General features: G+C 56.6%; 1 protein-coding gene across 1 annotated transcript; it reads right to left on the bottom strand.

Moving 5' to 3' along the window:
- Positions 1-478: 478 nt before the first annotated feature.
- On the bottom strand, positions 479-27,819 carry CLPTM1 (CLPTM1 regulator of GABA type A receptor forward trafficking). The gene is made up of 14 exons (XM_043899451.1): positions 27,668-27,819; positions 21,586-21,698; positions 15,730-15,853; positions 14,573-14,731; positions 12,037-12,154; positions 7,708-7,793; positions 6,838-6,958; positions 6,013-6,257; positions 5,186-5,279; positions 3,046-3,236; positions 2,675-2,770; positions 2,221-2,356; positions 1,426-1,593; positions 479-1,209 (listed from the first exon to the last, which is right to left on the bottom strand). Exons 1-14 carry the CDS (start codon positions 27,737-27,739, stop codon positions 923-925), a joined length of 2,010 nt encoding a protein of 669 aa, XP_043755386.1. The 5' UTR covers positions 27,740-27,819; the 3' UTR covers positions 479-922.

Genomic DNA, 27,819 nt, shown 5'->3' with positions numbered 1-27,819 from the left:
GGGTCCTGGGCACTGGCAGCCCTGAGGGTGCTGACGGCACCCCAACAGTTATGGATGCCACAGCCTGGCACCATTCTTAGCTAGGATTCACCCTCGGGGTCCCCCTGGAGACAAGCTCTTAAGCCCAGAAGCAAGGTCGGGCAGCCAGGGTCCCAGGGCTATGGACCAAGGGAGGCTGACTCAACTCTCGAGGCGGTAGATTTGCCCTCCTGCCCTGCCAGGCCGCCTGAGGCCAGGAGATAGTCAGTGGGCACAGGTGAGGCTTTGACACAGCTTTGTGGCTAAGAGTGCTGGTGCGGTGCGGTCACGGCAGGCAGCTTCCCCATCTGTGAGAAGGGACAGTTCTGGAACCCTCTGGGAGGGGGAGAAGGATGAGAAAGGGGCCTGGCCTACAGCGGCCCTGTGTATGCTCGGGAGAGCCGCCCACACCTGCTCCCTGGGGTGGCAGAGGAAGGAAGGCACGAGGTGGGGGCTCTGCTGAGTTTAAGTTAAACACCCATATGAATTTATTAAATCCAGACTGTGTTAAAGGGCGGCGGTCTGGGAGGAGGGGGCTCGGTGGGGGATCGAGAGACAAGATGACGACGGCCGTGGGCGTCCCTCCGCGGGGCCCCGGCCCCTCCCCCGCCTGGCCCCCCCTCGGCAGTGCCACGTTGGCTTCACCATGATTCCCAATGGTGCTGGGCTGGCGGGGCGCGATGGCTAGAAACACAGAGGAACAGACAGACGGACGGCGCCTCCACAAATGATGGGCCCTGGCCTGCCCCGGCCCCCATGCCACACACTGGGCCCCGGCCGTGGGGGCCTCCCGCCACCCCGGCCCGATCTGTCCAGGGAAAGAGCAACGGGGATGGGGTGGCGAGGGGCCAGGGCAGCGGGGTGGTGGTCACCAGGAGCCTGGGCGGAGGAGGACCAGGAGTGATTAATCCCTTTTTTTGTCCTCTGCTGGCTTTGGAGGGGCTTCCTGGGGCTCGCTGGCAGAGCTGGGCCCCTGGGGGGCCTGGGAGGGCGGGGGTGTAGAGGCCTCCTCCCCGGCGGCCTCGGTCGTGGCAGGGCTGGGGGCAGGTGAGAGGGCCCCTGCTGCTGGCAGGGCCTCGGCCACAGGGGCAGCTGCTGCTGGGGCCTCGCCACTCATGCCAAACTCATTCACCCGCGTGGGGTCGACGCGGTAGATCCACCGTTGGTAGAGGTAGATGAAGAAGACCACATCTGAGGGGAGAGGTGGGGAGGAGGTAGCATGAGGGACAGAGGCAGGGCCCACCTGGCCCCCCAACATGTGGGGGGGTGGAGGAGTGGGACTGCTCAGAGTGGGCTGAGCCCCCAGGCCAGGGCCCCTCCCTCACCAGGCCCCACCCATGCCCAGCTCTGGTGAGAGCCTGTGGGTGGGCGGCTGGCCCACCCACCCACCCACCCACCGGGCCTCACCGTCCCGCAGGCAGCCGATCCGGTACATAACAGGCATCTTGATGACAAAGGCAAACAGGTCATCGATGAAGGTGTTGAGGGCCTTGTAGGTGAGCATGCGCCAGGGCAGGTGGGCCACAGACTTGAGCTTGTAGTTGATGAAGAGCTGGGGTGTCATGGTGATGAAGCCTGTGGGGGTGAGGAAGGGACACCCGTGAGCAGAGCAAAGGGCATCCTGACCCTCCACCTCTGACTGCGTTTCTGGCTTCTGTCCCTTCCTCACTCTGCTCCAGCCACACTGGCCTTGCTACTTCCAACAGCCCGGCACATCCTACCTCAGGGCCTTTGCACTTGCTCTGCCCGCTGTCACCAGATCTTTGCACGGTTCCCTCCTAGGCATCTTTCAGGCCTTAGTTTACATGTCATCTCCTCAGAGAGGTCCCCCCACCAGCTTCAATGCCCCCTCACTCTGACCCTTTCATACCACTCATCACCTGCGGTCACTCCCTTGTCTGCCTGTTCACTCTGTCGGTTCCCCCGGGGATGACCGAGATGCACTGTCCAGAGCTTCCTGGAATCCGTTCCTGACCCCTAGATCAGACTGGGCAGCACTTTGAGGCTGCCCATGTGCCATCCCTGACCACCCCCAAGTGTCCATGTCTGGGGATGGGTCAGTCTCCCACACTGGACCTCAAGTTGTGGGGAGGGCAGGGCCAGGCTGATTCGCTCACTGTCGAGGCCTCAGCACGGGGTTGAGAGCCATGGCTGGATACCTGCCCGGACACCATGGGGGCTGTGCGCCCAGGGCCTGCTCACCGAAGGTCAGCAGGAAGCCGTAGAGCATGCTGAGCACCCAGGAGTACCAGCCCTTGTGCTCCAGGTATAGGAGGCTGTAGACGGCGTAGCAGCCCAACAGCGGGAAGAGGATCCAGGACAGGTACCGGAACGCCATCTGCAGGGCACAGGGTGGGGCTGGATGTGGCTCCTCGGGCCCCACCTGGCACCCTGGCTCCTCGCCCCCACCCACCCACACCTGGTTTGGCAGGCCAGCCCGGGGGAATTTCCAGGTGGCCCTGGGAACTCTGGACTCAGTCAGGAAGTTGATGTGGCAGTCAGAGGACACTGGAGGGAATGACACAAGCCCTAAAGCAAGGGGCTGTCAGCTGACAGACATCCCAGCCCCCCAACCACTGCCCAGAGCCGGGGCCCCCAGGAGCGAGCGGGTACCTGGAGAGCCTCCCTGGGGCCCAATGGGAAGGGGGACACTCACATCGTCATACACTTTGGTTGAGGACTCAACGTATGTGGACTTGTCCTTGAAGGTTGGGCGGGGAAAGAGTCCTGCCACCTTGTGCTCCCGGTCCAGCTGCAGAGAAGGAGGGAGGCTGCGGTCAGCCACCATGCGGGCTCCTGCCCTCCCCCGCCCCCAAGCCAGCTCCAGCCCCTGACCTTCCCCCATTGCTCCCAGTTCCCCTGCCCCATGTGTGACCCGAAAAATCCCCTGGTGCGAAAATCCCCTTGGTCTCGGGAGTGCGGCAGGCACTGGGAATCCCCCGGGGCCAGCTCCAGGGTCTGGCTGGGCCGTGCGACCCCGCTCCCAACCTCAGGGGGCTCCCGCTACAGCGTGGCGGCCTGACTTACCCGGACATCCATGACCTTGGTGATCTTCCAGAGGTCGATGAGGACCCCGATGAAGACGCTGACCTGGACCACGAAGTTGGTCTCGTTGTCCAGGATGTAGAGCAGGACCACGAAGGACTGGAAGACGCCGAAGAAGACGGAGCGCACGGACAGGCCCTCCAGGGACTGCCGGCTGTTCCAGAACTGGATATCTGTGCACGGGAAGGGGAGGGGGGCAGCCGGGAGGTGAGGAGTCGCCTGGACCCTCCTGCAGCTCCTTCAAGCCCCGACCTCCTCAGACTCCTGGGACGGCACTGGGTCTGCCCGGGGGAAGGGGGCACACGACTCCCGTTTCCCCTGAGAGTCAGCTCCACGGGTGCCGCCAAAGCCCCAGGAAGGCAGGATCTCTGCAGTCCTCGCGTTGGACACCCCCCACCCCCGCACCAGGGTCAGTCCCTAGACGGGCAGTGATGGTGACGACAGCGGCCATGCTGCGGGGCTCCTCGCGCTCAGTGCTGAGGGCTGCTCAGGGCCGCGGCATCCCTAAGGTTGCACAGCCTGGCCTGGCAGAATCTACACGGAAGCTGGGTCTGTGTGACACAGACCTGAGCTGTCCACCCTGGTGCTGTGGCGCCTTCGCTGGGTGGGAAGATCCAGCATGCGTACTCTTTCGGCCCAAGGCCCCAAACCCTTGAAGGAACTGGCCAGCACCCACGCTGGAGTGCACAAGGACCACAGGCTCTGCTCTCCAACAGAAGCTCCTTCCTGTGTTCCCACCCCGCCCCGGACCGTTGCCACCCTCCGTGGGGCCCAGCTCAGCCCCACTGCCGGCCCTGATCTTCCCATGGACCACGGCACTGTGGGACCCTGCTGGGCTGTGCACCCAGCCTCTGCCACCAGAGGAGGCCGAGTCAGCATGATGCTGGTCTTCTGGGGGAGAAGCCAGGCCTGCGGTCACATGGGCACGGCCTGAGTGCTGGCTGCCCACCCGGCTCTGATTCTGAATCCAGAGCCCCAGCCCACCCAGCAGGCTCATCCCTCTCTTGTTAGACCATCAGACCCTCAGGAGATCTGAAGGGGCCCCTCACAGGACCTCCCCCACCTGATCCTAACTAGGAAGAATGCATCTGAAGACGGGGTTCTTTCTAGTGGGGGTGCGTGGATTTGAGTTCTGCTTCAGACCAGAGAGGCAGCAAGCACGGGGTGTAAAGCCAGCTGGCCCCGGGCCCACACACTTGCTCTGTGACCCTGGGCAAGCGACTACCTCCCCTATGCCTTCATTTCTGCTTAGGGAAAGAGGGACCCTGAGGGACCCTGGTGCCTGAACTGGCACCCACCTCAGCTGACAGACTCCTCCCTGCTGGGGTCAGCACTACTTACTGCTGGGTTTTGATGTTACAGTTTTCCAGAAGGTAACTCAATCACATCCATACCCTCTTAATAATAATGATGATAATATTAATAGTACTCATTACTACTGCCACTTTTAGAAGCTGCAGAGGGCCAGGAGTATGAAGCGGGAGCTGGGGCGGGCTCCCAGATCCAAGTCCTGGCTGGGCCGCTTGGGAGCTGTATGACTGTGGGCAAGTAACCAACCTCTCTGATCCATAAATGTGGGGTAATGATGCTGCCTCCGGGCTCTGGCTGCGGGGCTTCCATAGGCTCACTGGTGAGGGTGCCTGCACAGTGCCTGCCAGGTGGCCAGGGCCCCTCAAACACTGGCCATCACCCCTGTTGGCCTCTGGCACCTTGGGGCCCTCTGGGGACACGGCTGTCACCTTCCCACTCAGGTGGGCCCTGTGCACTACCCCCGAGGGGTCTCCCCCAACGGGCAGCCTGCTGGGCAGGGCGGTGGGAGCAGCTGTGGGGCTTCCCTGCTCCCAGCCTTGGAGTTCCCCGGCCCTGCTTCCTGGCGGTGCCGACCAGACCTTTGCCAGAACAGCAGGCCTGCCCCTCCCCCTGCGCCACACCCGGCGGCCGGGAGTTTCTGGGCTGGGAGTTGGTAGCCGCTCCCTAGGCATCTGGAGAGTGGGGCTGGCGGGCCCCACGCAGGGAGAGGGCCCGAGACGAAGAGGGAGTGAGTGCACCCTACCTTCCCACACGCACCCCAGTGCCCCCAGCCCCCCATGGCCTCTCACAGGGCCCTGGGGCCCACCCTTACCATTCTTGAAGGCCAGGAACTCAAAGACACTGTGGACGATGGACACGATGATGGTGAGCGCCAGCAGGTAGGGGTTGGTCTCCAGGAGGGCAACCTGGGACGGGGGTGGGGAGATGGCCGTGAGCACTGCCAGGCCCCGGCTGAGGCTGACCGCCGCGACTCCTTGTTAGCCGGCCCGCCTCTCCTTCCTCTGGCCCCGGAAGAGCCTGATGATATTCCCACAGATCTGACCCCGGGGCTTCCGAGGAGGGGGTGTGCTGGCCAGGAGGAGAGCAGGTCATAAATGGGCAGATGGGCACAGAGCAGGTGGGCGAGGGAGGGGGAACAATGGGGACAGAGAGGTGGGGGGACAGCGATGGGGGCAGGCAGAGTAATAACTGAGAGATATGCAGGGACAGTCGGAGCGAGGGACAGAAACCCAACACCAGAGACGGCCCCAGGCAAGCGCGGCCAAGACCCAACATGCCAGAGGCGGGCAGAGAAGGATGCTGCTCAAGGACACAGGGAGAGTGAGCAGAGACCTCGAGTCGGAGCCTAAAGGCCGGGCGGCAGGCCGTGGGGCAGAAGGGGCAGGTCTAGACCCAGAGGGCCGGCTGGCAAACAGAAAAGCCACGGCAAGGACAGCCAGGGAAGCCTCAGAGGCAGGACCCCCAGCGTCAGCCAGGGCCAGAGGCCGAGTGCCTGCTTCCTGCCCCTCACGGGGAGGGGCCCTGGGAGGTTGTGAAACTGTGGGCAGGAGAGCACCGGCCAGCAGCCCCCAGGCCAGCAGCGCGGTCCACTTCCCCTTCCCCTCCTGCAGCCCGGGAAGGCCCCACCCGCTGCCGCACCTTCACCGAGTCCTGCTCCTCGTCTGACTGCTCATACAGCTCGTCACCCAGGAAGTTCCACGGCGACTTGGCGCTCTGGGCGGCGTAGAGCTGCCAGCGCCAGAGCGACAGCGGGCAGAAGGAGACACGGAGCGGCAGGCTGGCCAGGCTCTCGTTGATGGGGTAGTAGTCCTTCTGTAGGTTCCAGTAGTCGTTGAAGTAGATGATGGGGTAGTAGTCACCGCTCACGGCGTCGAACTTCACATCTGTAGGCACGAGCGGTGGGGGCGCCACTCAGCCTGGGCCAGAGGCCACAGGCACCCACAGGGTGCGGCGATTATGGCCTCCGAGGACAAAGGGGACCCAATGGGCCCCCCCCGACAGAGAATGGAGGACAGGGGACATTTCTGGGCTGTACCAAGGAGCTGAAAGACTGCATGACCTCGGGAAGAGGAGGCTAAGGGCAGCCTGGGCAGGCCCCGGCTGGAGGGACAGGTGCAGCTCAGCTCCAGATTCCAGCTGCCCCGAGGGCCACCGCGTGTCAGGATTTTGTAAAAGAGTCAGAAATCTGGCTTCGTAAGTGATGCTGCCTCCATTTCCAAGGTTGGCAACGGTGCACACCTTCTGAAGAAAGCTCGTGGGCCAGATGAGACCAGTTTGGGCACATGGTGGTCAGCACTGGGGTCACCAGGAGGTGCAGGAGGGAGGGAAAGGGGTGTGTCTAGAGGGTGGGGCGGGAAGCTTGGGAGGGGGGACACCTAGTTGGAGACGACAGGAGTAGAGGGGTCAGGGATGGGGCCAGATGAGGAAATGGCCCGTCAGGAGCCTGAGCGCGGCGGGACTCACACTGGTCCAGGGGAGGCGGCACGCTGCCCTTCACCCACGGCGTGTGATCGTCCACGATGTTGATGGTGATGTTGGGGTGCCAGTGGGAGATCACCTCCACGGGCCCGTAGTCCTCGGCCCTCTGAGGGAAGACAGGGGTTGGGGGGCCTCAGAGGCAGCTGCTCGCTTCCTCCGGAGGACTCCCATGACCATTGCGACGGCAAAAGAGCAACCACCACAGCGACCACTGGCCGCTGGCCAGCCTCTAGACCCCACTGCCCTGGCTGTCCCCAGCCACCCGCTGGAGCAGAACACTCAGGTCTGCCCACCTGGATGGGATGGCGTGCCAGGCTGTGGAGTGCAGGCTCCGTACTCAGGGACCACCCTCCCACCTGGAACCACCTTGTGGAGAGGGAAACTTTTGGGGCCACCAGAGGTTCACATCCCTGGACTGACGGGGAGTGTTCTTTCCAGAGCCACAGCCATCAGCCAGTACCTCCTCTGTGCCAGGCCAACCCTGGGCCCGGCACTTGGGTATGCATCCCGACCCTGCCATCTCCCGGCTGTGACACCTCAGGCAAGTCTGCCTGTGCCGGGACCACCCAGCGGGCTGGTGAGAGGCTTCTGGGTGGGTCTGTGTACAGTGCGCAGAGCGCCCGCCCCGCCACTGCCAGAAGCCGGCTGGAACCGCGCCTGGAGCACCCCCCGCTCCCTGAGAGCTAACTACATCCTGACTCTGCTTCCAGTGAGGGAAACTGAGGCTGGGAGACATAAAGGCTCCCCCAGTGGCTCAGGGGTGGTGCAGGAGATGACTCCCCTGGGCTGCCTGCTAAGCTGGGAACCCGGGTCCGGACGGCGCCCCCAGGACCCGATGGCTCTGCTCGTGTTTACCTTGATCATTTCTGGGTCAGCTTCTGTCTCTCCTGTCAACAGGTTCTTGGTTTTCTGAAACCGTCGGCGCTTGTATTTGTTGATCACTGCAGGCAGGAAGGCCAGGAAAAGGGGTGGACGTTGAGATGGGCTGGCACTCATGGGACCCAGGCCCCAGACCCCCGCCCACCGACGGCTGCTCACCTGGCTCCCGGTCCCCACTCTTCCACCCGCCAACGGACAACAGCAGCAACAGAGAGCCTGCACTGCCTTCCACATTTCGCCTAGCCTCGGGGTCCCCATCTCTACGGCCACAGTAGCATCCACCAAACTGTCCCCAGTCTTCCCTCTCCGCAATTTGCCACATCCGTTCCATCAGCCCACCCTGAATGGACGTGTCCTCCAGCACATGCCAAACACCTGACTCCTGTCTCCCCTCTGGGCCCTCCTCCGCGCCAGCCACAGCACCCCCTCCGGGTGACCAGAGTCACGTCAGTGCTGGCCTCCCGGTGCCCACTCTTGCCCCCTAAGATGCCCTCTGCCCAGGAAAGCCAGATTCTTTGTAACCAAGTATCCAATTGCACCATCCTTCTGCCTCAGAACCCTAGAGGGCTCCCACTGCCCTGGGCAAGGCCCCTGAGAGGCTCGCCATGGCCCCCTTGCCTCAGCCCACCCCACTGCCTTCTCCGCAGATGTGCTGCCCCTGGGCCTTTAGATGAGCGGCTGTGTCTCCCTGGCAGGGACCCAGCAGGGTGCGAATCTTCCTGGCTGGCTCCTTCTACCCCTTCCAGCCCCTGGTTATGTGGCCCTCTGCCCCCTGCACTGAAGGAGGCTGCCTAGGCCTGCTCCTTGCCATTTCCGTTTCCTTCACAACAGCCCATCACCACCCACTGGTCACCTGTGCACTGGTTTACTTGTCTGCTGTCTGTCCCCTCAACCAGTCTACGAACTGCAGGTGGGGTTCGGCCCTCCTGGGCTCTGGTATATCCCCCACTCTAGGCTGGGCCCATGGTGACGAGCAGCGCGATTGACGGATGTAAACAGGTGGGCGCGACAGCGCTGGAGGCGGCCGAGCGCCACCAACATGGAAAGTACTGTGGGGCTGAGTCCCTGGGCAGGAATGGACCTCACTTCCTCCTGTGGATGCCAGGTCAGCCACGGGCTCCCTGCCACCCTGCCCCCAGCCCTGCCAAAACACACCAGACAGACAGGGCTGCCTCTTGTTTACACTCTTGTCGCCCCGCCTCCACCCCAGCTGGGTAACTGTTCAGCTCCTCCTTATGTTGGGACCTCATACGGCCCGTCTGAGACTTCATCCTGCCCTCAGGGGCTAGGGAGAGATGGGGAATTGAGAGAGGGAGCTAGCCAAGAGAGGGGGCCCCTGGGGTCACACCCCGGCTCTGTCTCCCACGAGCTGGAGGCCACTGGTAAGCTATGTCACCTCCTTGGGCCTCGGTCCCCGCTCTTGACAATGGGGATAAAAGCCTCGCCTTTTCTGGGCAGGACCACTGGGAGGGGGCTCTCTGCTCTACAGAGCCCAGCCAAGCGGAGTGTTCCGGCACAGTCACACTGACACACACCACAGGGGCCAGATTCCTCCCACCCACTCAGAACTGGGGGCTTCTGGAGACTATGGACAAGCTCACACTCAAAAACTCTTGTGGCAATTGACTGAGGGTCTCAGCCCAGGAACAGCTGCTCCTATCGTCCCCATGAATATCATCCCAGCACTTCTATTATTACTAATGGGGAAGGCATTTGAGACCTAGGCCCCACTTGTTGGGGGAAAGCAGGAAACACCCAAGGGTGGACAACTTGGAGAACGAATCCAGGGGGACATGCTCCACTGATCTCCACACCTGGGGGAGGGAGGCTGTCCGAGGAAGGGAGAGGCCAGCCCCAGAGGAGAGCGGCTTCTCCACTCAGGTGGAGAATGTTCTGCAACTTGGTGGCATCAGATGGGATTATGATATGAGATGGAACTGGCTTCCGAAGGGTGAAAGGAGCTCCGCTTTTCAGGAGTTAAAGCTTCTAGAACTATACCCTGAGCACCAACAATGGGGCTCGCTGAAACGGAGATGTGTTATGAGAGCATAACACACACTGAACTTTGAAACGGAGAACAGGAAAAAGAAGACTAAAACATCCTGTTAATTTCTTATACTGATCACATGCTGAAATGACAACACACTGACCTCAATAAAATTATTACTAACAATCATTTTTTCGTCTGCTTTTTTTTTTAACATGGGCACTAGATAACTTAAAATGACCTCTGTGGCAGGCGCTGTATCTCTATGGGACAGCACTCTGCTAGAGTCCTGATCGCTGGTTCTTTGGGGAGGGGGCTTTTCCGATCCCACACTCCTGTTCTATGCCCTGGAGTGGGCTGGCATGTCCCTCCGAGCCCCTGCTCTAAGAGGGCCCAGCTGTGAGGCAAGCCTGGGTGACCCCGGTGGTTTCTCAGGTTCACAGGCTGCAGATTCTATTTTGCAGAGCACGCCAGTATCTGTCGCACTGACCGTGAACATGACCTGGCCACACAGTGACACAGATCACATTCACACCAAAGATGAAACCACAAGGGATGCTGGCACTGAGCAGGGCTGATGGGGGATAACTGGACAGGTGAGCAGCTGCCCACCTGGGTCACGTGCGAGGTAACCTCTCAGGCATCAGGCACGTGTGACCCAGACTTGCAGGGACACCTTTTTTTTGGGGGGGGGGCTGCAGACCACACCCCCTCAGCCCACATCTTCGAGGATGCGCTCCACTGAAGCCTGCCAGCCAGCTGGGTAGAACACCCTGCAGAACATGGTCCACAGACACACTTGCTTAGTTAGAACAGTGCTCAGCACACCCCAGGGACTTTTCCGACTCAGCCATGAGAACTGACAGTCACTAGTTTTTTGCTTCATCCAGTGTAGATGATCACAAAAATATTCTCATCCTTTGGGTTATTTTTATACCCAAAGAAGTAGGGAAAGACTTAACCACGCAAATTAAAGTGCATTTGTTGCTGTCCCACACAAAACAGCTGGAGGGATCTTAACCAAGTCCGCAGGCACAACAGAATCAAAGCGAGGTGCGGCACACAGCATTTACATGAAGGGGATGGGGGCTTTGGGGGTGGGAGGTAGCGGGTGTGTTCTCTAGATCTGCTAAAACTCAAGTGCGTTGAGAGAGTCCCCTGCCTGCCCATTAGAAGACAGTGGACTCAAGGACAAAAGACAAAGAGCAGATGAAAAAATGCCAATAATTATTAACCTCACGGAAAATAAGTTAGAATAGGAAGGGGAAAATAAACACATACACTGTGTGGTTTAGACGAGAGGAAGAGCCACAAACTCAATATCATTTGAATGTTGAATTTGAATCTAATCAAATTATGTTCCTGAGTTGAGATTTCCTCTTCCAGAGTAGGAAGTCAAGAAACAATGTCTAGAACAGAAAAACCCAAAAACTGCAGCATCGCCTTGTTACTGGGAGCCTTGGAGGTTAAGGAGCAGAAACCGCTAAAGCAGCTGCCAGTGGGGAGTGGAAACTAGGGGAACCAGAGAGGGGGTGGGCAGGAGACGGATGAGTTTTGCTGTCTGGTTGAATTTACATGAGTTTTAAACCATGTGCTCATTAACAAGAGATTTAAAACAAAAAAAATTTTAAGAGGCCCTGGGCAGAGAGAAGCTCAGTTTCAGTACAAGGCTCTGTAAATGGCCACAGTTCTGACCTGGGGCTTCTTGGGGTCACTGGCTGTCCTGGGGTTTGCTCACCAGATCAAGATTCTCGGGGGGTGCATCTGGCACTAGGCGGACGGCCAGCAAGGCTGAGAGTGGGGCCAGTCTGGTGACGTGGCCCCCACCAGCCTGCCTCATCAAGAGAGGCCCCGCTCAGAGGTGTGTGTTGGTGGGTGTGGGGGGACAGAGGCTCAGAGTACAGCCAAGCAGGACGCACCCAAACCCGCAGCCCAGAAGGCTCGCCTGGCCCCAAGGGAGGCCCCAGACGCCCACAGTGCAGCACTCATTCCAGAAGCAGCTGACATGGATGATCGGAGATCACACTGGATGAAACCGATGGCCAAGGGCCTTCCGGTTTCCCTCTGCTCATTCAATCCAGCTAGCATTTACCCACAGACTACTCTGGACCCTCTGGTCTACCAGGCCCGGCACTGTGCACCGCTGACCCCGCACTCCCCTTCTGCGAACACCAACTCCTCCCCCTCCAAAGGCCCTTTCTCCACCTGCTCTCAGCAGATTCTTCTCCTGCCTGTCCATGGGTGTCCAGAGACAAGTAGGATACGTGGGATTCGAGTCTGGCCACACCGGCCAGGCCCCAGGGCGGGCAGGAACTTACTCCGAGACATGTGGACTGTGGCGAGCCGGCGGTACAGCGCTTTTTGCCGAGGGTCTGGGTGGAAGCCACTCTTGGTGAAGTAGACGTGGATGTAGATGGAGCCATTCTGCTGGACACTCTGCAAGGTGGGTGCACGGGGACAAGGAAACTGAAGCCCCTAATGACGTCCACCCCCACTCCCATTTCTGAGTGCTCAGGGTGGGCAGTGTAGCTGAGGGGTTGAGGGTCAGACACTGCAGTTAGACTCCAATTCAAAACCGGGCTCCAGCACACAATAGCTGTGTGGCCTCGCTGAGTCCCAGGGCCCACTTGCAGGACACAGATGGTCAGCACGGAGGGCACAGCAGGCCCGTAAGGAGTACCCGAGGTCGCTGGGCACAGCCACTCGAGCCCAGAGGAGGCACTCAATAACACCAGCGGCCTGCATTCATGAAATGGTATAACAATGAAGGTCAGACCCTGCTCTGAGCACTGCGAATGGCAACTGCCTGATCCGGCGAGTCCACATCCACACAGCGCACGTACACCTGAGGCAGTGGGGCATGTTATTATCCCCTTTTCCAGACGTGGTGACTGAGGCTCAGGTGGAGAGACTACAGGCAGTAAGTGGATCCAAACCCAGTCTGTGGGCTCCCCCAGGGCCCTGACTCTCACCATCTGTGTCCTCCCTGGGTCCTTCACTGCTGTTCTCATCCACCCTCCCTGCCCACCCTCCCCCCCAACACAGATGAGGAACCTGAAGCAGGGGGGCCGCCTGCCTGTGGGTGGCCAAGGCCTCGCTGGAGCCTCTCTGTCTGACCTTCATGGGTAGCTGGGAGTCACTCGGCCACACCATGTCCTCAACTTCCGTCTTTTAAGCCCACCTCTGTGCTAACCATGTTTTTTATTTCCTTTTATTTTTTATTTTTATGTTTTTTATATTTTATGCTGTTTTCACATCTGGCGGGGGAGAGACTGCTCCTCCCAGGGCTAGCTGATTCCTGGAAATAATAAACAACTCGCCTGTCTTCAAAGACACCTTTAAAACGCAAACCAAGAAGCCCAAGTCCATACCCGCAACGAGCCCTTTACCCAGCTCTCATAGCCCAGGCTGCACTCAATCACCCAGGACAGGCGTCAGACGACCAGAGACCACGGCTCCAGCCCGGAGCCTACACAGTGACCAAGCTGCCCAGTCCTAAGCTGTTTCCCCACCTGGCCTGCCCGTCCAGAGGAAACCTCAATAGAGGTTTCGGCCGAGGCCTCCCCTTGCCCCTTCGAAGTGCTCCTATCCAAACCCGGCACTTTCGCACATGGCCCTGCACGGTGTGGTGGGCCCCCTCCTCCCAGGAAATGTAAGTAGTAAATTCTTCTTCCAATGGCACTGGCCTCTCTGTATCGCTGCTCAGACACCTCCTTAAATCAACATCAGGGACAACTTGGACACCCTCCCGCCACAAAGCTGGGAAGGAGGGTGAGCTCCAAGTCCTTGGGAGCAGTCCTCACTGCCTGGCTTCCTACCCCGCAGCCCTCCTGGGATCTTGGGGAGGGGTCTAGGGGCTGGACGTGAAGTCTCCGTGGGAGTCGCCCCTCCCACAGCCCACAGCTGGGACTGTCGTACCTGCCTCAGAAGGCCTGCATCTGCCCCACCGCCTCCAGCTACCAAACAGACCAAGACAGAGCCAGACACAGTGCCCACACCCCCTCCTCCCCAGGAAGCTGAGGACACCTGATGGGGAGACATGAACAAGGGCAGCCCCAGAGACATGTCGACATTCACAGAGCCATCACATTCACTGATGCTTCAGCAGTCACAGACTCTGCACCCAGTCCACTGCCAAGCAGACCTGGGGATACAGTGGTGACCAAGATGGTCCCAGCCTTACCATCACAGGGTTCATAGTCCCATGGGGAAAGAGATCCATATTCAGGTAGCGACCACCTCCCCCCTCCACCCAGAGTTGGCAAGGCTTGGGTGGGGGAGCCCAGAGAGGGCTCTGCCTGAGCCTGCCGTCAGGGAGAGCTTCCTGGAGGAGGTGGGATCGGAACCTGGGGCTGTTGTAGAGTTCACAGTCAGACAGCCTGAGTTCAAAACTGTCACTGGCTGTGTGACCCCGGGTATGGCCTCTCTGTACCTAATCTTCCTCATTAGTTAAATGGAAAGAAAAGTTCCCACTGCCTTGGGAGGTACCCCCCAGTCAGCCTAGTCTGGTGCCCAGTATGCAGTGAGCACTTAATCAACACTAACTGTATTTTTCAAACCAGGCTGCCTGACTGGACACCTCCAGGGACGATTACTCATCTTTCACTGGTTTAAACCACAGATCACAACCCTGAATGCAGGTGGGAGGCCAATTCCAACTCCATCTGCCGGGAGAAGTGGAGGGAACGAGGCCCAGAGACCGTGGGGTCAACCTGTGCTCAAGAGCGTGTGAACTGAGGGCAGAGCCAGGCTTGGAACCCAGACTCCCGACTGCAGGCCTGGGAGCTGGTTCAAGGATACGCCCTGGGTGCTGGCCCAGCAGCCGTGGAGCCGGAAACCAGAAGCCGTCCCCACCTGTGGAATGTCGAGCTCAGCAAAGTGCTCGTAGCAGCCATCTGAGTTCTCGCCACTAGTCCAGTCGCCGTACACGAGGTCTTGCTGCTCCCAGAAGAGCGCCGACGTGGCGTTGAAGTCTGTAAAGTGCTCGTGCTCGGAGATGTACACGTGCAGGTTCTGTCGGGAGGGGAAGCGGAGGGGAGTGAGCCAGGGCTGCTCATAGGAGCCTCTGAAGGTTGACAGATAAAAGAGCAGGTGAGGAGCTGTCATCACAGTAACATGAACAATCTGGGGTGTGGAGGGTTAGTGGGGAAAAGCGTGGCAGCTGGTAGAATAAATCTCTTTCCTCATACCCCACCACGTCTGTCCTGGTCTGAGCCTATGACGTCTAAGGAGGAAGGCGTGCGTGCTCAGTCATGTCTGACTCTTTGCGACTCCAGGGACTGTGGCCCACCAGGCCCCTCTGTCACTGGGATTTCCCAAGCAAGAATACTGGAGTGGGTTGCCATTTCCTTCTACAGGGGAATCTTCCCAACCAAGGGATCAACCTTGAATCTTAACAATGGCCAGTCTGACAATTAGAATTTAGGGCTAGAAAGGATCCGAACCTCCCTGCATTATGTTTCCTCTCAGCCTCTCTTGCGCTTCTTCATCAGAATTTCGATGGATAAAGCCCAGTCAAGGTGTGCAGGAGTGTCGGCTGGCTACTGAGAACCCAGGGCCGCTGCAGAGGCGGCGTCGGAACCCACTCCCTTCTCACGTCCCCGTGGCCTTCTCTCTCCAGAACCTGGAAGACCCCTGATAAGGACCAGCTCAGCAGCGGTAATCCTGCTGGCCAGAATTCCGATAAATCTGGCACCCCAGAGCTCTGGAGAACCACAAACGCGGGAGAAGCCAAGACTGTTGAGGTCAGAACACTTGCTTCTCCTGCACGATGTCCCTCTTCCCCAGAGAGAACACCAGCCCAAACCCCAAAGAATTTCTTTGTTCCTCGTAATGTCACTTGAGTGACTCAGGTTTCATAGGCTGAAGATGAACCTAGAGTCTTTTGACCCCAGACCTGTTCACAGACCTGACTGTGACCGGGGACTGCGTCCGTGCTGACTGCCCGTGCGACTCCCCCTCCCTACCCCATCCCTTCCTCTCCCGGGTCTGGCCTCCCAGCCAGCAGTTACCATTAAAGTGTCTTTGGGGAACAGGTTGCGGCTGGCGACGCGCGGAGCTCCTCCAGGGCCTGCCTGGTCCTGAGGGGCCGGCCCTCGACGGAACCAGCTGCTGATGGCCCAGATGATGAAGATCCTGAGGAGGCAAGCAGGGCAGATGGTGAGTCCTCTTCTTCCCAGTGTGGCTACTCCTGACCGGACTCAGCACCTGCTGGGGCCTGACTGGGGGCCTGATCAGGGAGGGGGGTCCCGGAGAAGGCAGCTGCAGGGCTGCTGAGAAGACCAGATGCCCCCAGAGGCCATGCCTTGGGACAGACCCCAGATGCTTGTGTCCGCCAGTGTGGGGGCCCCGGCACTGACTCCCACTGGGAGGCTGGTAGCCACAGGCCGCAGGGACTCAGACCCTCGAAACCTCAGAACTAGAAACCCCGGGTCCCAGTCCCCTGGAACCCCAAAGTGTGAGAACCCTGGAATCTGGAATCCCAGCATTTTGGAGGCACAGACATTAGGGAGAGCAACATCTCAGAACTTCAAGTCAACTGAAAACTGGACGAGCAGATAGTAAGGAATTGTGAGTCCCTATTTTTAGTAACATTGGGCTAGGTTACGCAGACCAACTTTCTTGTTGGAAACTAGTTGGAGGAGTTATGTAGGGAATTCCCTGGCAGTCCAGTGGTTAGGACTCTGCGCTTTCACTGCTGAGGGTGTGGGTTCAATCCCTGGTAGGGGATCTAAGATCCTACAAGCCTCGTTTCATGGCCAAAAAAAATATACATATATAGTAAGAAAACACCAAGCATGTATATATAGTCTTATATACATAATTACAACTCTTAATACAGCAATATATTCTCTATATTCTTACATATAATTTTTATACATAATACATGTAAATATATATTCTCTTTATTCATTTTTATTAAAGTATACTTGTGTACACGTATTCTTTTTTCTTAGTTAAAACAAATATATTAGAATCATTTTCTCAATTTACAAAATCGAATAAACATAATATACAATCTTTGAGTTGAAAATGAAGCAGAGGTATTTACAGGATACACTTTTAAAAGAGAAAGGCAAGGGGAAGGAAAATATATAGAGTTATCCATCCATATTGTGTAATATACTTAAAAAACCCCACAGAAAATCTGAACTGGAGGAAAGAGAAATGGAAGTTGGTGTCTAATGGGGACAGTTTCAGATGAGGAAGATGAAAGAGTTTTGGAGAAGTTTGGCAATGATGGCTGCACAGTAATGTGAATGTACTTAACGCCATAGAACTGTACCCCTAAAAATGGTTAAAATGGTAAGTTTTATGTTATATACATTTTTTGCTGCAATAAAAAGAAACAAAAAATCCCAACAATCTGTAATGCACCTTTATACCATCATAAAAGCAGAGACAGGCATAAAGCACAAATCAACTTTAAAACGGACCCCCTGCTTTGGGGGAATAGGGAAGACCTGGGGTAAGCAAAAACAGCACAAAATGCCTCAAAACACAATACTGTCTTTAAAAACACTCTGCGCAGAGGCTTCCCTGGTGGCTCAGTGGTAAAGACTCCGCATGCCAATGCAGGAGTCACGGGTTCCATCCCTGGTCTGGGACGATCCCACAAGCCGAGGAACAGCTAACTCCGTATGCCACAACTAAAAACCTGTGCCCAAGGCCCAGCAACTGCAACTACCAAAGCCAGCAAGCCCCAGAGCCCGCGCTCTGCAACAAGAGAACCCACCACAACGAAAAGCTTGTGCACTGCAACGAACAGCAGCCCGGCTCGCTGCAACTAGAGAAAAGCCCACGCGGCCAAAGGATCCCCTCCAACACAGTAATGTCGAATGCTGGCGACCGTTAGGTGGTTTTTATTTTCTTCTTTACACTTTGCTTTTTGAATTTTTTTTTTTTTTGCTTTTTGAATATTTTTTTAATGAACAAAATAAAAAGCCCCACAATAAAACTATAGCAAACTGTTAGTTTTCTCCCAGTATTCATCTTCCCCTTCTCCATCAGAAAGAAAACTCCTAAATTTTAACTGGACCTCTTGGCTACCTGGAATAAAGACTACAAGTCTAGCATTTCAGCTAGGTGTAGACACATGGTGAAGTCCTGGCCAGTAAAATGTAAAAACAGTATGTTATACAAGTATCTTAAAGAGACAGAGCATCCCTCCTTTATTTCTTCTTCCCTCCTGAAATGTGGACATGATGGCTGCATCCTCAGCAGCTGTTTTAGGCCATGAGGATAAAAGGCAAACTCCAGGAATGAACAAAGAGCAGGAAGGAATCTGGGATGCAGAACACTGCAGAACCATGGTCTGCCTAAGTCCAGAACAGTACATGAGACAGAGGGAAAATTCTATTGTGTTAATTCAGGGCTCTCATGTACATGCAGCTCTGTAATTACTAAATGAGCCAAGGACTTACTGATCACAGGTGTGAAAAGCCATACAGTTGCCCCTTGAACAACAAGGGTTTGAACACACAAATCTTTTTCAGTAGTAACTACAGTACTACATAATCCATGGATGGTTGAACCTGTGGATGTGGAACCACAAATATGGAGGAGTCGCTGGCACAGAAGGCCAACTCTAAGCTATATGTGGATTCACAGCATAGGCACCCCTGATCCCCACATTGTTCAACTGTGTAGCAGTGAGGTTAAGTGCTCAGCCTCTAAGCTGCGATATCTGCATCCAAAGTCCAGCTCTGCTACTTCCTGACTGTGCGACCTCAGGCAGGATTCAACCTCTCCAGGCCTCCATTTCCTCAACAGTTAAAATGGGGACAACAGTATTACCTACCACGTAGGGTTGCTTATAAACATTAGATGCCTTGATATATACATGCACACACACACGATACATACATCATCTAGAATGGAGCCTGGTACCGACAGTAAATGCTTTAGACGTGTCAGCTATTACCGTTACTTTCATCATATGAAAAAAGGCATACAACAAACTGTAAACTGTAGTGAAAAACACTACAAGGGAATTCTAGTGTGCGTGGGCACCTCCCTGCTGAGCCCCAAACCACACCGAAGGGCAGGTCAGGCTCAGGGACTTGCCTCTGCCTGTACAAGGCACACAGCCCTGGGGTCTCAGGGGCCACGGCTCAGGTGAGCCATCCGCTGCTGCCCCAGGAGGTCCCCGATGCATAGGGCTGGGGAAGGTCTGACGCTGGTGATCTCCAGGGACCCCCTCCACTTCCAAGAGAGGCTCTTATTTTAGTAAATATGCCAAGAGAGAGTGTGGGAGCAAGGACATCCACAGGCAGCTCTGCCCTGACTTACTGCGTGGCCTGCAGGGGGCCCACCCACTCGGGGAACCTGGGCCCCTGTGTGTAAGACGTGGCAGGCTGGACCAAACTTTCTGCAGGATTCCAGATCCCCAGTTCCCTCCAGTGTGCACCATCTGCTCATCGCGGGCCCTCTCAGATGCAGCCCACCACCCCCGCCTCCCAGACTAGGAGGCCCTGCCCGAGGATACCAGGGCTGGCCTCACCTACTGCTTCTCAACTTACTGGAGTGAGCATATAAAAGAGACTTCTCTCCAACCTCAAGCAGGCAGTCTATCAATACATTCACAGAAAAAAATGTAAGTATATAAAAAAGCATATGAAACCACCCTCCCATCCCACCCCTACTCCAGGTAACCACTGGTATAGTTGCAGGAGGCGCTGCAACCCGTGGACTCTACCCTCTCCTCCCCAAAGAGGCCACTCTCACAATCTGCTTGATGCTTCAGAGAGTTCACAGGCCCCTGAGCACAAAGCCTGAAGCCCATCTAAGAACTCCGGATGGAGAAGGTCCTCGGGCAGCCACGGGGACCGCTTCTTGGTGCTGCCTGATTCTAAGGAAGGAAATAAGCCTACACCGTGTCTGTATGAAGAATGCCTATCTGAAGGAAGCTCTCTTATGTACTGATGTGGAGAGGATTCTGAGATATATTGTTAATGAGAAAAATCAAGGTGCAGAACTGTGTAAAATAGGCTACCTCTTATGTAAAAATGAAGGGAAAGATAAAAATAATCCTTATTCCTAGCTGCCTGAAGCATGCAAAGAAGAAACTGATATATAAGAAGATTCTAACTCCTTACTGGGCTTCCCAGTTGGCACTAGTGGTAAAGAACCCACCTGCCAATGCAGGAGATGTAAGAGACGTGGGTTCAATCCCTGGGTTGGGAAGATTCCCTGGAGAAGGGAATGGCAACCGACTCCAGTATTCTTGCCTGGAAAATCCCATGGACAGAGAAGCCTAGCAGGCTATGGTCCATAGAGTGGCTACTGGACATGGGGGCAAGGGGACAGGAGGGAGTGAATGGGGAAGCCAAGGGAGGGGCCCACAGATGAAGAAACCCACCCAGGGAGATTCCTCCCCCCACCTCCCACGCCCTTCCAGAGGCTCCCCAGGGCTTGGTCAAAGGTTGGGCTTCCAGAAGGCAGGTCCTGTCCTCCTGGCACCTGGGAATGGTCACGTGAATCCACAGGTAAAAGGGTGCCCACCAGCCAGTTTCGAAAGGATGGCCTGTATGACTCCACTTACAGGAGGTACCCAGAGCAGTTAAATTCATAGAATCAGAAGGTACTGTAGAATGCTGGTGGCTAGCGGCTGAAGCGGGTGAGGGAGAGATAAGCAGTCAGTGTTTAATGGGTACAGAGTTTCAGCGGGGATGTGTGTGCTCAGTCGTGTCCGACTCTTTGTGACCCCAGGGACTGTAGCCCGCTGGCTCCTCCATGGGAAGACATTTTCCAGGCAAGACTACTGGAAAAGAAAGTGAAAGTGAAATCGCTCAGTCGTGTCCGACTCTCTGCAATCCCATGGACTGTAGCCTATGAAGTTCCTCCATCCATGGAAGAGTACTGAAGTGGGTTGCCATTTCCTTCTCTGGGGGATCTTCCCAACCCAGGGATCGAACCTGGGTCTCCTACATTGCTTTTACTGTCTGAGCCACAAACCCACGTCTCTTGCATCTCCTGCACTGGCAGGCGGATTCTATACCACTGAGCCACCTGGGAAGCCCACAGAGTTTCAGTTTGGGGAAGATGATAAAGTTCTGCAGATAGATGGTCTGATGGTTGCACCACAATATCAATGTACCAAATGCCATTGAATGGTACACTTAAGGATAGTTAAATGGGACCTCCCTGGCAGTCCAGTGGTTACCACTCTGGGTTTCCAATGCAGGGAGCATGGGTTCCATCCCTGGTCGGGGAACTAAGATCCCATGTGCCTTGCGGTGCGGCCAGGAAAAAAAAAAGTTAAAATGGTAAATTTTATGTAATGCAAATGTTGTGGCTGAATTGTGTCCCCACCCCACCCCACCCCATGTTCACGTGTTGCAGTCCTAACCCTCAGTATCTCAGTGACAGTATGGGCAGACGGGGCCTTTGAAGAGGTGATTAAGGCTGAGTGAGGTCATTACTCAGGGTGGGCCCTAATCCCACAAGACTGCTGCCCACATACAAAGGGCAGATTAGGACACAGACACGCAGGCAGAGGAAAGCCCTGGTGAAGGCACAGGAAGACAGCCAGCTACGAGCCAAGGAGAGAGGCCTCAGAGGAAACGAGACAGCCTGACACCTCAATCTCAAGACTTCAGCCTCCAGAATTATGAAAAAACAGAAAGGGTCTCCATCAATACAGTGATGATGGTCATTCTCAGTGATTCTTTCCTCTTTTTTAAAATTTTGTTTGTTTGGTCATACCACGAGGCTTGCGGGATCTTAGTTCCCTGACCAGGGACTGAACTCTCACCCCTGGCAGCAGAAGCAGAGTCCTAACCACTGGACTGCCAGAGGACTCCCTCTTTATGCTTTCCTTATTTGACCTTTTGTCAGTGAACAACACCAAAGCCGCATCCGCTCACCTGAACAGCACACCCTTGATGACCTGCCAGGCGTTGGGGGCTGGCTGGGGCGGTGGGTTCTGGGGCTGGGTCTCTGCCGGCGGGTCCCTCCCAACGCTGCCATTGCTGGTCACCTGCAGGGACAGAGGCCAGAGTGAGGACGGAGGACGCATCCTGACGCACCAAGGCTGTTGTAGGTACCACGGTGTGCTGAGGCCCAGCAAGGGCGGAGCACAGAGGGGGCGCGGGGCCCAGCCTGGGGGTCAGGGAGCAGTCCTGGAGGAGGGGACGCCAGAGCTGAGCCCTAAATTACAACCAGTCAGCCGGCACAGGGCAGGCAATGAGGTGGACACGTGAACATGAGAGACAGTCTGACTCTGAGGACGGGCCAGTGCCCCGGGGGCCAGCATGCTCCCAGGATTCGAGGTGCCCACCGGGGACAGTGCAGAAGGGGTCAGGAGGCAGGTGTCAGATTGTGCAAGGCTGGTGTTTATCGGAAAGGTCCTTCCCTATGCAAACAAGTCACGATCCTCCTCTGTGGTCAGCCCTGTGGGGGGCCCCCTCCCTCCAAGGGCTCTGGGTCCATCCAGCAAGTGAGACAGACACAGAGAAACACAACCACAACCGGAGCGTGAAACAGGCGGACGTGCGTGACCTGGACATGGCTCAGACCACCTGTGAGGCCGGAACTAGCAACATCTCCACCTGGCAGTCGGGCAAACGAAGCTCGGGGAGCCTAAGCCACCACGTGTCTGGGTCACTCAGGAAGGATGACGGCAGGATGACAGGGGTGTGGGCAGGCCAGGGAGTCAGGCAGGGCTGCCCAAAGACAGAATCTTCACTCAGAAACAGAAGCTCAGGGGCTTCCCTGGTGTTCCAGTGGTTAAGAATCCGCCTTGCAATGCAAGGGACACCGGTTCGATCCCTGATCCTGGAAGATGCCACATGCCCAAAAGCAACTAAAGCCTGAGTGCCCTAGAGCTCGAGCTTGGCAACAAGAGAAGCCACTACAGTGAGATGCCCTCACATCGCAACTGAAGAGCAGCCCCTGCTCATCACAACGGGAGAAAGCCCACGCGTAGCAACCAAGACCCGGCACCGCCAAAACTAAATAAGTTTTTTAAAAAAGAAATACAGAGAAGCTCAGAAGCAGAGAATGTCATGATGTCAGATTGGAAGGGCCTGAGATATTCTTCCTGCCCTGCTCTTTGCACCTGCTGGCTCCCCTGTCCTGCCCTATTCCCTCCCGATAGCTGTGCCTTCACCCCCCAGCTTTAAAGAACAGGACCAGGACAGTCACGATTGCTTTTAGGTGGGTGCACTGCCCCGCCCAGCGCTGGCAGAGAGCAGGGGCTCGATAAACACCTGGAGAATCAACCAATGCTGCCTCAAAGGCCTGCCCTGAACACCCAAGCCGCTCAAGTCTACCTGTTCCTGGGCCCCCCCAGTTCTCTCCCTCCCACCCCAAACCTGCTCCTCTGCCTTCGGTCAGCTGCAAATGCCCCCGAGAGCGGAAGACAGAGGCCCCCACAGCCAGATGAGGCTGCAACGAAGCCGAGGCCAGTGTTTGTTAAGCGCATCACTTGTCATTTCCGGGCCCCTTCACCAGTGAGAGTGCTCTCCTTTCACCTCCCAGAAGTGGGGGGCAGCACACAGCGCTGGGGTCAAAGGCGGAGACTCTGGAGTCCAAGAGACCCAGGCTGCAGTCTGGTCCCACAGTTACCGGCTGTGAGATCTTGGGCGTGTCACTTCCCCTCACTGACACTTCACCTCTCTGACCAAGGGCCAGGCTGTGATAATACCATACATTTAGGGCAGAAAAGATTTCTTTCACATGTCAAAAGAAGTTACCTCCCAAGCACCAGGCCTGGTGCTGGGTGGTGGGGTCAGTGCTGGCCACAGAGCTCTGGGCCCTGCCCTCCCGGAGCTTGGGGTCTAGGGGGAAGCACGCCGGCAGAAAAGTAAACAGGATAATTAACAATGCTAAACGGGGATGTGTTCCGGAGGAAACAAGCAGAGCGGGTGATGACAAAGGGGTGGCTGGGTAGTCGGGGAGGCGTCCTGAGAAGCTGTCTTTGACATTTGGGTGAAGGGCAACTGAGGGAGAGAAAAGGTGTGGGCAAAGCCTTGACCAAGGGGCAGGCGAGGTCAAACAGGCATCGTGCAGAGTTCAGGGCTAGCCTTGCTCCTGGCGACACAGGGTAGGGGTTGGGAAAAGGGGGCAAGGTTTTCCAGCAGGTCTGGGCTGATTCCAGGTCAAGAAAAGGAAGGCTGAAGTCAGGCAAGGATTTGAACCCATGTCTGGCTGGCTTCCCAGGTGACGCTAGTGGTAAAAAACCCACCTGCCAGTGCAGGAGACAGAAGAGACACGGGTTCAATCCCTGGGTTGGGACGATCCTCTGGAGTAGCAAATGGCAACCCATTCTAGTATTCTTTCCCGGAAAATCCCATGGACAGGGGAGCCCTGGGGCTGCAAAGAGTCAGACACCGAGCACCTTAGCACCCAGCTGGCTCCCAGGTCTGTTATCTTACCCATGATGGTGGACAAGCTGGCCTGGAAACCCTCCCAGGGAAATGCAAAGGGAAACCAAATCACTAGGATGGCTGTAATCAGAAAGAGGGACAAGCACAAGTGCTGGTGAGGATGTGGAGAAACTGAAGAGTTGTACGCTGCTGGCGGGGACACAGCTGCTGCTTTGGAAAATCCTGAAGATACTTAAAAGCTAAGTGTGCCCCCGCCAACCAAGTCAGCAATCCCACTCGGAGGTCTCTGCCCAAGAGAATTCAGAACATGGGTCCATACAAAAGCTTACATGCAAATGTTCATAGCAGTGTTATACATAAAGCCAGCAGCAACCCACAAACGAGTCTTTTGATGAGTGACCCGTGCTGGATCGGCACAATGGAATGCTACTGAGCCATAAAAAAGGACCACCGCTGGGGCAGAGAACATGCAGAAGGGAACCAGGGAGCACTCTTAGAGGCTGGGAACATTCTCAGACCACACTGGGGCAGTGGCTGCATTGCACAATGCAGAAAGGTACAGAAAGCTTCTGAATTCCGCACTGACCACAGGTGTCTACACCTCAGTAAAAAGGTAACCCTCTCGCGGCTCCCACTCCTCTCACAGTAAAGGCAAAGCGGTCACCGTGGCCCTCTGGGGCCTGGCACGATCCTCCATGCCTGTCTGCTCTCACCCGCCTCCCCTCAGTCACTTGCTCCAGACAGGCCAGCCTCCCCACTGTTCCCTCATCACCCCAGGCCTCTTCTGCCTCGGGGCCTTTGCACTGGGTGTTCTCTTCACCTGAAGGGCTTTCCCCCACTGTCCGTGTGACTCCCTCCCTCATCTCCGGTAGATCCTTGTTCAAACGTCACCTCCTCAGAAAGCCCTTCCCAGACCACTGTATTTAAGTTACAACCCTCTTACCCAACCCTCACTTCCTATGTTCCTCCCCAGCTTTAGCTCTGGCCACGGCACTTACCACCACCCAAGCTGCTGTATGTTTTTCTTATATATGTTCTTATCTGGATAAACTTTCTTATTTCTCTTATTCACTGTCCCTGTCCCTAACTCCACCCCACCCCCCAGTCCTCAACAAATACCTGGGCTCCAAGAGTGCACAGCCTCTGTTTGTTCACAGCCGATTCCCAGTATCAGCATGGGGACTAACAGGCAGTGGGGACTCAACCCACATCAGCTACAAGGATGATTATTAGAGCTGTGGGCTGGTGTCTGAGGCCCTGGCTGAAGGAGGGGCAGGCTGGCTGGAGCAGGAGATCGCTGAGGGCCCGCCCAGGGGCCAGGCGAGGGCAGCAGCGGAGGCTGAGGGCTCAGCGGTGACTAAGACATAGTTCCGGCTCTGGGACCCGCGTGCCCAGTCTCACACCACCCCCAGAGCACCCATGAAGGGCCCCAGGAAGCAGCGGAGGCCCTGAGACGGGGCTGGGGCTTGAGGGAACTCGGGGCATCCTCTGACTGCCTGGATCCACACTGGGAATTCCACCTCAGCCTGGCCTCTGCCTCAAGACCCATTCATCCCACAGGTGCCGAGTGCCTGCTCCATGCCCACCCCTGAGCTGGGCGGTGCTGGGGACACAGCGCTGACCCAGGCAGTTCCCGTTCCGCCCTCCAGGGGCTCCCAGTCCACAGGAGGAGACAGTGACAACCCAGGGTGGACAGGGCTGGCACCAGGCAGTGTGAGAGGGTCAGAGAGGCTCCTCGGGGAGAGAACACCTGAGATATCCAGGACTAATAAGGATCCATCAGGTAAAGACAGGAGAAACCTGTGCAAAGGCTAGGAGAAAAGAGAGCAAGGCGTGTGCCTCGTTTCATAGTAAGAGCTTCACAGTGGCTGATGCTGCTCTTGTCCAGGGACTCAGGCAGGGACAATTTTGCCTCCCCCCGGCTGCCACTCCCTCCAGGGGACATTTAGCAACACCTGGAGATGTTTTTGGTTGTCACAATGGGGGAGGGACGTGTGTGTTACTGACATCCAACGTGTAGAGGCCAGTGATGCTGCTAAACATCACGCAACACACAGGACAGCGCCTACCATGAACTGTTCAACCCCAAATGTCAACAGTGCTGAAGCTGAGAAATCCTAATCGAGTCTAAGGGAAAAAAGGCAGATCACGCAAGGCCTCGGTCTGCCAAAGAATTTGTACTTAATCCTGAAAGCAAAGGGATAAATCTTGAAAGACTCTGGATAGAAGTCGGACAAGAGATCTTGCGGGGGCTGGAGTAGGGGTGGGTTTCTGTAAGCTCAGGGCAATCAGGGCAAACTGAGCCCTAGTCTCTCTGAACACCCCCCAGGCAATAATCAACAGAAACTCACGAGAGGGAAAGGCCTTCTTTCAGTGAGACTGGGAAGCCCCTGAAGACAGGGACAAACATTTCCTAGGACTACTCTCAGGGCCAGGCCCGGGTTGAAGATGCTGAAAAGATCCAGACCAGAAAGGTTGGCTCTGTCACGCAAATCTCACCCTAGTGTCCTCCCCAGGTGGTATTATTTGCCCCTCCTCTGGGCTCCCTCAGTCCCTGACATGGATTTTTTTGGTCACCACCCTTGTCACTCTAGGATTATACTTCTTTATACTCCTGTCTTCTCTCTCACTCCACTGATGAAGGGACATGGTTAGAGACACCCTCGTGGCTAGGAGAAGAGAGAGCAGGGCTCTCACAGGGCTGGTCCTCCTGTCCAACCCCTCCATTTACCACTGGAAAAATGAAGGGGGGAAAGGAACTTGCCCAAGGTCACACCCAGAGTCAGCTTCGGATTTGTTCTCTTCTCACAACCTGCGCTCCTCTCCCCTGTTCTGCCTCCCACATGTCAGTGACATCCCAGTGGGTGGGACGACAGAACCTCCGTTGTCATTGCATCGACTCCCTAAACATTTGAAGGGTGGCTGCCCTAACTAGTATGTTCCACAGTCTGTTTAGCTGAAGTGGCAATGGGTCAAGAGTCAGTGCCAGGATTAATTTCCCCATAGGACTCATGTACGCTGAAAGTAAACCCATCTCTGTCTCGACCACCCTGCTTCAGCAACGGCCAGTAAATTCTACAGGGAACAGATCCCAAACCTAACCTAGATGACCTTCTGTAAGCGCCTTAGTCTGTTCCTTGGATTCCTGTCTGTAAAATGGGTCTGTCAGTCTCCATAGCGCGTGCCTTTCACCACGATGATTACCTGACTTTCCCAGAGTTAGAAAACTCCAAAATAATCAATCACTGCCCACACCTAGAGCATGCCGTGAACGCCAGCCCACTCTAGGAACGATCCGGGAGCCTGGAACCGTGGAGTCGAGAACCCAGGGAGCCTGGGTACAAGTCTGCGCCCCTCCGCGCCCCTGTCTCCTCGGCTCGAGCAGTGAGCCTGGTGGCCGCCCGGCGCGAGTATGCAGGGGACCCGGCGCGCAACAGGGCCCGGCTCCCCGCACTGTCCGGCCTCCCAGGCTGCCCGGCTCCGCCTGGGCCCGGTATTCAAGGTCCCTCTGGGCAAGGACCCCTCAGAGCACAGGATTATGTGAAAAGAGGCAGGACACGCCCCGTGGGAGGCCCCCCGAGTGGGGAAGAACCCCTCAGGCCCCTCTCGGCCTCCGTACCTGACCGGAGCTGCCTCCCCCGGCCGCCACTACGGCGCTGCCAGCCCCGTCCGCCTCCTGCGCCGCCGCCATCTTCCCGCTCCGGGTCCCCGCCCCCGCCGCCAGGACCGCCCCGTCCCGGACGGCTCCAGCGCGATCGCGCGAGATTTCAC

The sequence above is a fragment of the Cervus elaphus genome, chromosome 4 (genome assembly GCF_910594005.1).
Source record: "Cervus elaphus chromosome 4, mCerEla1.1, whole genome shotgun sequence".
Classification (NCBI taxonomy): Eukaryota; Metazoa; Chordata; class Mammalia; order Artiodactyla; family Cervidae; genus Cervus; species Cervus elaphus.
This window is presented reverse-complemented; position numbering and strand designations above follow the sequence as displayed.

Bases quoted from the DNA above. Each gene is read 5' to 3' on its own strand.
- CLPTM1 (XM_043899451.1), bottom strand. From the start codon at position 27,739: ATGGCGGCGGCGCAGGAGGCGGACGGGGCTGGCAGCGCCGTAGTGGCG. The intron at 21,699-27,667 runs GTACGGAGGCCG...CTGTCCCTGCAG, and splicing joins GGGGAGGCAGCTCCGGTCAG to GTGACCAGCAATGGCAGCGT. The intron at 1,210-1,425 runs GTGAGGCCCGGT...CTCTCCCCTCAG, and splicing joins GATCGGCTGCCTGCGGGACG to ATGTGGTCTTCTTCATCTAC.